Below are 9,835 nucleotides of genomic sequence, written 5' to 3' on the forward strand. Positions count from 1 at the left end.
AGCCTGCTACAAAAAAAAAAAAAAAAAAAGTAATGGATGGAGTTTTCTGATCAGATTTTTTTTGTTGTTGTCTATACCAAGAAGTCCTGAGTATGGATCTTCTTACAGAAAACCCCAAGAGTCTCTTGATGAGATTTAATCTGTAATCTTCCAAAATCAACTCAAAAAATGAATATAAAGAATGTAAACACTATCATTGTATCACTAAATGCAAGTTAGGATTATATTTGTCAAACTTACTACAGTAAACAGATTTATAAAAATACAGGATTAATAAATGCAAAAAGACTGAATATGTAACAGTCTTAAACATTACCACAGAATCTCTGAAGTAACATATTGCCTCAAGAGGGAGGGATTGTTCAGAGGAAAATGAGTATGAGAAAGGATATGTAAACTAAAAAATGCAGACGGCTGGAAAAGCAAACTAAGAAACAAGTGACCCATCCTAATTATCTCTGATAGCAGATGCTGCCAACAGATGCTCTCACATCATGCTCCAAGTACAGCTGTGAGAATCAGAAATAGATACCAAAGATGCTAAACTCAGAAAGATGCATTCCTTGCACCTTGAGAAGAGATACTTGAGACAGCACTCTAAACTGACAAAGCATGATTCTTCCAACCACCTCTGCCTTGTGAAGCAATCCAAGTGTACACCCAGTCCTTTTGCTTAGGCTGTTAATTTTCACGCTTCACACGTGTTGGCAGAAAAAGATATCAAGGGTTACTAACAGATGCACTAACCCTAAGAAACTGTTTATTTAAGTCATAGTTGTAGTGCAGTGACAGTTGCATTGTCTTGCCTCATTTATCTTGGCTAGTCAACAGAGTTGTACAGTAGACAGTAAAAGCTATTTGGGGAAAAAATCCCAAACATTTTTAACAGTCCAAGAAGTTTTACATTAGAAACAATAAAGGAATTATAATTTACTTAAGTATCTCAAGAGTTACAGATCTTGGATTTTTTTTCCTGATGTAGGTTCAGCCTCTAAGTGTCACAAATCATTGAAGTTTGAATAAAAACTAGCTTTATGATATCTGTATCTGTTCAGATATAAACCTAATAGCTGGAGCAACGTAAAAGACCAGAGGGGATCTGTACATCAGCAAGCTCACATAAATATAAATAGTTTAATGCAAATAATAACTTTCTGATCCTTTCAGGATGCTAGAAATCCCCAAGGGCTATGCAGAGAACTCACTTTTTCAGAGCAGCATCCCGTTTCCTGGGGTCTGATTAATTTAAGGTTCTACAAACTGCAAGAGTACAGTTGTATAAAGGAAGAAAACATCTACTTCCCATACTTCAGTCTTTGATTCAGTGAAACTCCAATGCTAATATCTGCTATAGTCTTCGTCAAGAGCCAGAACACCACTGAGGTGTTCTGCCTTCCCACATGGAAGACATAATTCCAACCACCACTAGTATTGTGTTTCTTCTGGTTTTTACACTGGCAAAACTGGTATAAACTAACTAGGCAAAACTATAACAAGCTGGACTCATACACTCTTAAGAAAATAAGAGGCCACCATTTACATTCAGCGAGCCATACCAAAGCAAAAGTAATGTATGAATTTCTAGAATACACATTTTTTTGTAATTCTGCTTAAACCAATGAGAGCAAAATTACTATAAATCATATTTTCATGATTTTCTAGGTTCCTTTTAAGAAACAGAGGGAGAGAAATTAGACCTGATCTCAACCCTGAGAGCACTGCAGCGCCTCTGCTTTAAGCAACACAAAATTCTTACTGGACTACAAAATACAATCCAGGCTCCAGTACCAGTTAGCTGAAAACAGATGGCAGCGCAGAGAGCCCGGGTCCCTGGAGAGCTCGCTAATCGAGTCACTCAGTAACTCAGAAAGCTTTCATTTAGCAAACACACCAGTTCAGTTACCTCTGTAGCCCAGCTGGGCTAGCAGCAGGCAGGGCTGTGGGATCACGATGGCTCATCCCTGCATGTCCCATGGGACACTTACAACCGGCGAAGAAACCCAACCTTTCAGCGCTACTTTTGGCTGGCCATTATTTCGGCTGTTGCCATCCAGTACGCGATTGCTACCGCTGCAGCACAGCCGGGCCTGGGCTGGCAGCACAGCCGGGCCACCACCACTGCTGCTGTCCCTGTTACAAACGCCGTCCCTCGGGTGCCACACCGCTCCTGCAGCAACAAGCCCGAGGGATGGAGGGTAAGGGGTGATGTGTGGAAACACCTCACACCCCTTCTAACAGAGATACTGGCCCCACACCCAGAGACAGATGGTCTTCGTGCCCCGGTGCCAGCCTCCTGCACAGAAACCCTGATGAATTGAATTGCCTGTGTAGGATATTCAGCCTACTGCTCGTGCCTGTAGCTTGCAAGAGCTTTGCCTGGCCCTGCTGGGGAGATCCCAGGTCAGTCTTGCTGGACCTGTTTTCAAAAGCAGCCTTTAAATCTGTGCAATGGCTCTCGCAAGCGCCTGGGCGAGCAGCCTGGCCGCGCTGGAGCGCTGCTGGTGACTGCGAGTGGGAGGGTGTAGAAAAGCCCCCGAATGAACAAGTGTAGAGGTTGATCCTGGGCTGTCTTGAAGGAAGAATATTGTATCTTCTCTTCTAGCTTTTCTTTTCTGCCGAGACACGTATATTGAACAGCTGTCTCAAGTGTTGTGAAGATGTTAGGAGGCGTAAAAAGGGAAAAAACGCGACGCTGCTGTTTAATAAATAAAGTTCAACACAGCTGCTCGACAACACGCCCAGAGCCGGCCGGGCCGCGCCCCTTCCCTGCCGGTAGCCAATGCGAGGCGCGCTTGCTGCGGGCGGCGCGGCGGGCGAGTAGCGCGGGGCGTTGTTGCGGGGCCGGGCCGGCGGGGCGGTGCGCGGGGCCGCGGGGAACGGCCCGTGCTCGGTGCTCCGCCCGGTGCGCGCCGCTCCGCCCGCCCGCCCGCCCGCCATGAACTCCCTGGACCAGGCTGAGGGTGAGTGCGGCCGCTCGGAGCGAGCCCGGAGCTGCTTCTTCGGCGCGCCGGGAGCTGCCGGCTCTGCGCCCGGGCTGCCCGAGCGCGCTGCCCCGTCCCTGCGGAGCGGGACGAAGCGGCCGCGGGAGGCCTCGGCTCCCTCTGCACCGCGCTCCCGGCGCTGCTCCTCGGCCCAGACAGGCGAGCTAGGGCGGGGTTCCGGGGCCTCCTCGCTCGGGGCGGGCTGTGCTGCTCCGCGGGCGGCCCGGAGAGCAGCGCCCGCGGGAGGGCCTGTGCTGAGGGCTGCTGCCTGCCCTGGGAGCAGGGAGTGCCCGCGGCTCCCTTTGGGTGCCGCTGCTCGGCTGTAGCTGATGAAAATCCTCTCGTGCTCTGGGAGCTCCTTGCCGCTCACGGCTTTTTGCGTGAGACGCGTTTCTTACGGCTCTTGAGCCCCACTAGGCGTTACACTGAGCCGGGGCTCCGTTTGCATTTGAAGAACGCGACCTCAAGTAGCCCCTTCTTGTCTGGGAACGCTTGATGGTTTGGGTTACAAGTTCTTTGAAGTTACAGCTTACAGAATGTCAAAACCCCGAAAGGAGTTTTTAGTGTCCAAAGACTGGTAGAGATTTTTAAAATGGACCAGTGTTTCGGAATTAGCAGGTAGCTGGCAAAAGTAGGCAGTGTCGACGGAAACCGATAGTCCTGCGTTGTCAGGGCTTTGTTGCTATGCTTGTGCAATCTGAGGGTTCCCAGAAGCGTGTCCTGCTAGTCACAGCTGCCAAAAGGATCAACTCAGAGAAGGTTCTTAGAGCGTGCATAGTTGAAAATAAGTTAAAGCTTCCGTTTTCTTTTTTCTGAAAAAGTTTTTTTTTTTTTCATATTTTATTTCAGCGATGTCTGTATTATGTGAGTGTTTTCTTGAGAGCTTTGTTGTCAATAGCCTGTTTTTGTCCCTTCAGGGTGCTGTTTCTCAAATAGCAGGTTTTCCTGTGGTGCCTTGTGTTCCCCCTCTCGCTTCAGTGACTAGTTGGAGGGGTTTGTGCTAGTCAGGGAACAGTTAATTAGCTGTAATTGCCGGCGGTGGCTTAACTTCCCCAGAAGGGATGTGGAGGACAGGCCATTAACTACCCTGTTCTTAGCAGTAATTAAGACTAGTTAGCTGTTCTGTGGCTGAAGTCAAGATACTGTAATCTTCCCCCATAAATTCACCTGCAAACCACTTAGGAATAAATTCACAGTGTAGAAAACTGCTTTCATAGTGATCATAATAGATTTATTTATTCCAAGCTTATTCTTCAATTCCTTTATTGAGATAACTAATATAGCAATAATTGAAAGTTGAAGTTCCACATTGATGCTGGCAGAGACTTTAGCTGAAAGTTAAGTTGATCCTAATTAAAACTTTACTTCAGGTAGAGTTCTAGCTTCAACTGGAATGTTATCAAATATTGACCTTGTTGAAAGGAAGTGTAAATCTAAAGTGAAACAGCTCCTTGGAGACAATTATGAGTATCAACTTGAAATGGATTTAACAGCAATTTCAGTGGAAAGACCATGGGAGAACAATGGCAATAAAAAAAAGATCTGTTTTAAAAAATAAAGATTGGAATAAGATTATTGGAGTAGTGTCTGCTGTGGGATTTTTTGCATATGTTTGTGTATATATCATGACACTCAAAGTTTCTATAAAACAAAGTCATCAAAGCCACACTGCTACAATAACTCCTTGAACAGTTGGCAAATGGCCAACTTTTTTTTAATTGCCATTATATTGGTAATAGAATGTAATGGTTTTCTGATATACTTAGTACTTCAAAATGTCATATTTTTTTGTTTTGTTTTGAGAGGCAATTTAAGTTACTATAACTCTAAGTCACTATTTCTAAAGATGTCTGAAATAGTGTGATTTCTCAACGGTATTGATTTTTCTTTTTGTAAGTGGGAATGTTTTTTTGCTTTTAGATTCACTCCACCACTTATTTCTTACCTGAAGTTGAGTAAAGCTACTATGGCTGGACTTCTGCTGCATCTAAAGGATCATTGCATTGGTTTTCTCTGCCAGTTTAAGAGCTGGGTGTGCATGGGGGGATTCTTATTATCTTCTACTTTAAAATATGACTAAATAGTTGATCTAATTATGCTTGATACACATCTTCCCCAGATCTCAAAGCTTTTGAAAGAAGACTTACTGAATACATTGCATGTTTGCAACCCGCTACAGGACGTTGGAGAAGTAAGTTTGATGTTCCAAGGAATAATAGTCTGTCTTTCAAGCTTGTTAGATTTACCAGTGTGTATCCTTTATTTAAATTAGCCCAAAGAAAAATTTGTATTTAGACTTGCTTTAAAATTTGTGGCATACATTCAAACACTCTTCAACGAGTTCATATAGGATAATAAACTAATATTTTAGCCAGAGTTATAAAAATTAGGTAAAGATTGAATTGGCTCAAGGCTGAATTATTCTGGAAATACCTGAAACAATGAGTTGTGTTTGTTTCTGTTTTATTTGGCTTTTATTATGTTACTGAAGTTTTTTTTCTTCAAGACTCAGACTTCCAGTCTGTTGCTGTAGTTATTTAAACTAAATATGGTTATGTGAGGTAGTTCCTCTAAAATTGAAGGTGAAAAAGTTACAGCAGTGTGCCATAAAGGCAGCTTTGTTATGACAAGAAGGTTTGAAGGAGGGGGGAAGGCAAAAAATTCCACAGATATGCTGCCAGCTTTGGGATCAGTGGTCTGTGGTGGAACTTTGTTCTGTTTTGTTTTTGAGACTCTGCTGAAGTTTTCTAACTCAAAGGATACAGACTTTTTTTTAGAACACATAAAATAGTATGTTTTCTCCTGAGAGGTCAGTTTTGAATGAAGGAACTGAAGGAATGACTAGTTAGAAAGCAAAACCAAACACCACTACCACCACCTCAAACCCCCTTGTTCCAGAGCAATCAGATACTTACGTGTAGGTCTGCTGAGTTTGTGCACACCTACTTTAGGAATGCATTTGGCTTCCAAAATTTCTGTTTTCTGTCAGTTGTAATTAAAAAAAAATACTGGAAACTTTTAAGCATATTTAAATGAGGTTTGCATAACTAGTATTGTATTGAGTGGCTCATGTTTTTTTCCCAAATTGCTTGTTTTGTAATTCACATAGAAGACGGACTTTCTATTTTAATTATAATGGGGTGTGTGACCAATGTTAACTTTTCTTCCTATTATCCTAAAAAGAAAGTATTTATATGATATAGAGAAGAAGCTCTATGCTTTTGATAGATCTTTTGCAACCTCGTTTTGGAAAGATAACTTTGGTTCCTTCAAAAAACATCCTTCAGGATGTTTTTACTTGGCAGAATTTAGATTTTCAAATGTACTTGTTCTGTCCAGGAAGTTTGTACAGAATCCTTAGGGTTTCACATATTAGAAGTTTCTTTGCATATTTTAATTTCTGCTTTCCAGTTAGGAGCTTTTCCTCCCTCAGAAGTGAGAAAAGAAATAAATGTTTAAGAGTTGCTGCTGAAAAATAAATATATTTAAATTTGAGTGAGGTATACTGTTTATGACTCTTATTCTTTTCTTCATCAGTGATTTTGATAGTGGTATCAGTCTGCACAGCAACTGGGGCTTGGAACTGGTTAATAGACCCAGAGACACAAAAGGTAAGGTCAGGCTAATGCCAAATGTGCTGTGTTCCATAGCTTGGTGCTGCAATTCAGGTATTGAAATGCTGAACGCATTCTCACATGAAACTGGGAGGTGATTTTTAGTCAAGCTATCAAGCTGTCTGGAATTGTTGTGGAATGTGTCCTGGGACATTGCCTGCCAAAATACTGTACCCTGAATGCTTATCTAAAGAATTGTTCCCAAGTACTTGGAAATGGCTAGGAGCAGTATTTTATTTTTGGTTAAGGGATCTAGGCAGCGACTTTCTGTGTGTTTTAGGAAGTATGCAGTTGGAATAACCTGATTTCTTTCCTAGGTATCTTTTTTCACGTCACTTTGGAATCACCCATTTTTCACAATTAGCTGTATTACCCTAATAGGCTTGTTCTTTGCTGGAATACATAAAAGAGTGGTGGCACCATCAATGTATCCTTTGATAATGTTTGTCACGTTAAAAGTGTAGTTCCTGCAGTTGTTGGAGCCTGTGCTAATACTGCTTTTTTAGTTTTTCCTTACTGTGTGTACAAGTGTTAGTTGTTTTCCTTGACACAATCCACTCAGTATAGCAGCCCGATGCCGAACTGTTTTGGCAGAATATAATATGTCCTGTGATGATGTAAGTGCTTCATTACCTAAACCTTCTTTGTTAAAAGAAAAAAAGGGAATAATTCAAAAATACACATAGTCTGTTTTTCTGAACAGCACTTGTATATATCTCAGCAAATTCTGTGTGTCTGTTAAACTGGACTGTGGAATACTTAGTATCGTTTTGTGTGTTGTTTTAAACTCTCACTGTAACATTGAACATGAAATGTAATTGTTGGATTCAACTTTCAGGGTATAAACTTTATTTATTTTGTTTTCTGTCTTGCAGACTGGAAAATTAATTTTGAAACCTAGGCCTCATGTTCAATAAGGGCTGTCTTCCTTCATTTTTTTTCCACTGCCATGGAAACCAAAAATGACCTTTTTTAAGGTAGTATGACAGCAAAAAAATCAAATGGGACTGGTTGTCACTGCCTGGGAGTAAAAGTCTTAACACAGTTGACAGTGAAAGTGTGCAATATTACTTTCTTGAATATTTATCCAAATTCTTTGTTATCACATTATCAGTGCTTTTGCTACTTCTGATTACCTCTTTTTCAGTATTAGTGTCACTTTTTTACTTCAGCTAGAACAGAACATACAGGTGAAGTATGTTAATCGGCAATGAAGTTGAACTTGAAAATGAAACCTCATTTGTGTTACGTGTCTTTCTAAGCTATTGTAAATAGCAGATTGATGCCAATGTTCAGGAAAAAAGTAATATCTGGTGTATGGATTTTCTTGTTCTCATGAAGAGTATTGAAAGGAACGTTTGTCATTCTCCTGATGTTTTATTAGCACACTTCCTTATTACAGCCGTCCTTGTCTCCTGGTCTCTCTTTTGGAACTGGTTTAAAGGCTCGCAGGAAGACAGACTGTTTGTGCGGAGAAAACTGGTCTTACTGTTTAAGAACTTTGCAAATATATCAAGGATTACATTTGTCAAGTTGTGTATATAGTGCACCAGCCACTTTCCTTGTGGTCATATGTAGTTTCTTGTTTGATCTGGTTCAAAACACTTATTTTAAGATTTTATTTTTTTTTAATTGTCTTAAATATGCTTATATCTTCCCAATTGTAAGTTTGTACTGTATCTAAATCCACCTGACCATTCTGAGTGGATTTTTATGCTCTGATAGTCAGAATATGAAACTGGTATTGCAAATGTATAACTTCAGATTTGGTGAAGAAAATCTAAAGAGTGCCACAATAAAATAACAAAATTTGTTATTCAGAGTGTTAACAACAAGGTGTGGATGATATACACATAAAGTGTAACTTTTGAATAGCTAAAACTGTCAAATTTTAAGAGTTTAATTTGTTCAAGGTGCCTTTTTAAATGTTTTGAACTCTTTAAATTGACTCTAACTGCAAAGCTCTTGCAACTTCAGTAACCCCTACTACAGGGTAGACTGGCTTTTAAAGGCAGCCTATTGATGTAACTGTGTCAATTGAAACTTTAGAATTGTCTTCTGGATTTTTTTTCCAGTAAGTCTTCTTGCCCATCCATTATTTTTAACTGCTGTATATTTTGTAGGTAAATGTGTATAAAATAAAATCTTTGTATAAACAGGTGTTATCTTCTTTTGTACTGTGCAAATACAGATCTCCACTGAACACAGAAGAACTTCAGAAAATTTATAGCTGCACTCTCTAACTTTCATACCGGACCGACATTTCCTGTATTTGATGTGGGTCTTATAATCTAAGATACTGACACCAGAGAGGAAACCCCTTCCAGGTTTCCATCCTCCAGGTCAATCCCGCCTCTGTAAGTGCCCTTAGAGGAAATTGTTTCTATTGATAATTTTCTTGTTTGAGCGCAGTAGGTGCGGTGTCCTCACTCGGTGCGAGGTACGGAGGGTGCCGGGCTTGGCGCGGCGGGGGTCGAGCGCGGATGTCCGGCGGCGGGGCTGCGGCAGGGCGGGGTGTGCGGAGCGGGGCGGGCGCGGCGCCTGCGCGGGGCCGCACACGTGGGCGCGCCGGCGCCGAGCGCAGCCATGGGCAAGAGCCGGGCGCGGCGGTTCCGCAGGGCGCCCCGAGCCCCCGCCGGCCCCGCGCAGCAGCGCGACGGCGAGCGCGGCCCCGAGGAGGAGGCGGCGGCGGAGCTGCTGGAGAAGGTGCGGGCGGAGCCGGGCGGCGGGCGCGGCCGAGCTCGGTGGGGGAGCCCCGCTCCGGACCGGGGGAGCGGCGGGGGCTGCGGGGCCGGGCATGGGGGGGGGTGAGGCCTCGGATTCCCCCGCGGCGGTGCCGGGCTCGGGCTCGGGCGCGGTCCTGCCCCCGGCGGGAAGGAGCCGAGCGGTCGCGCGGGGCCGCCCCTCTCTCCCTCCGCTCCGCTCCCCTCCCCTCCCGGCCGTCGCTCCCGCGGCGTCACGGCCGCGCGGGGCGGCCCCGGCTCCGCCCGCGCTCCCGTGCGCGCTGCGGCGGCGGGGCGGGGCCGCTCCGTGCCCCTCGGCCCCGCGGGGGATGCCGAGCAGTTCTTGCGGGGTTTGCGTGCGGTCTCCCCGGCCGGGGACTTCTGCAGGTGGATAGAGCCAAGTGTTCAAGAGCCACATGTAAGGAATAAGGGAGAGAAAATGCTGAGAAAGACTGGGTTTGGCCACTTGTAGGCCATGGTCCTGGCTTAAGTACTGCAGGTGAAAACTGATGTAAAT

General features: G+C 43.9%; 1 protein-coding gene across 3 annotated transcripts; it reads left to right on the forward strand.

Annotated features, from left to right (window-relative positions):
• Positions 1-2,883: 2,883 nt before the first annotated feature.
• On the forward strand, positions 2,884-8,865 carry CNEP1R1 (CTD nuclear envelope phosphatase 1 regulatory subunit 1). Of its 3 annotated transcripts, none has more exons than XR_008432807.1 (7): positions 2,884-2,960; positions 5,101-5,172; positions 6,519-6,592; positions 6,913-7,022; positions 7,158-7,212; positions 7,471-7,572; positions 8,787-8,865. XR_008432807.1 is itself a non-coding variant. In XM_053952589.1 (6 exons), the coding sequence occupies exons 1-6, from the start codon at positions 2,936-2,938 to the stop codon at positions 7,510-7,512; spliced, it is 378 nt and encodes a 125-aa protein (XP_053808564.1). In that variant the 5' UTR covers positions 2,884-2,935; the 3' UTR covers positions 7,513-8,751. The 3 variants fall into 3 exon arrangements, 1 of the variants encoding a protein (XP_053808564.1); XR_008432806.1 differs by lacking the exon at positions 8,787-8,865 and adding an exon at positions 7,998-8,751; XM_053952589.1 differs by lacking the exon at positions 8,787-8,865 and having other exon boundaries at positions 7,471-8,751.
• Positions 8,866-9,835: the final 970 nt, after the last annotated feature.

This window comes from Vidua chalybeata, chromosome 11 (genome assembly GCF_026979565.1).
Source record: "Vidua chalybeata isolate OUT-0048 chromosome 11, bVidCha1 merged haplotype, whole genome shotgun sequence".
Lineage (NCBI taxonomy): Eukaryota > Metazoa > Chordata > Aves > Passeriformes > Viduidae > Vidua > Vidua chalybeata.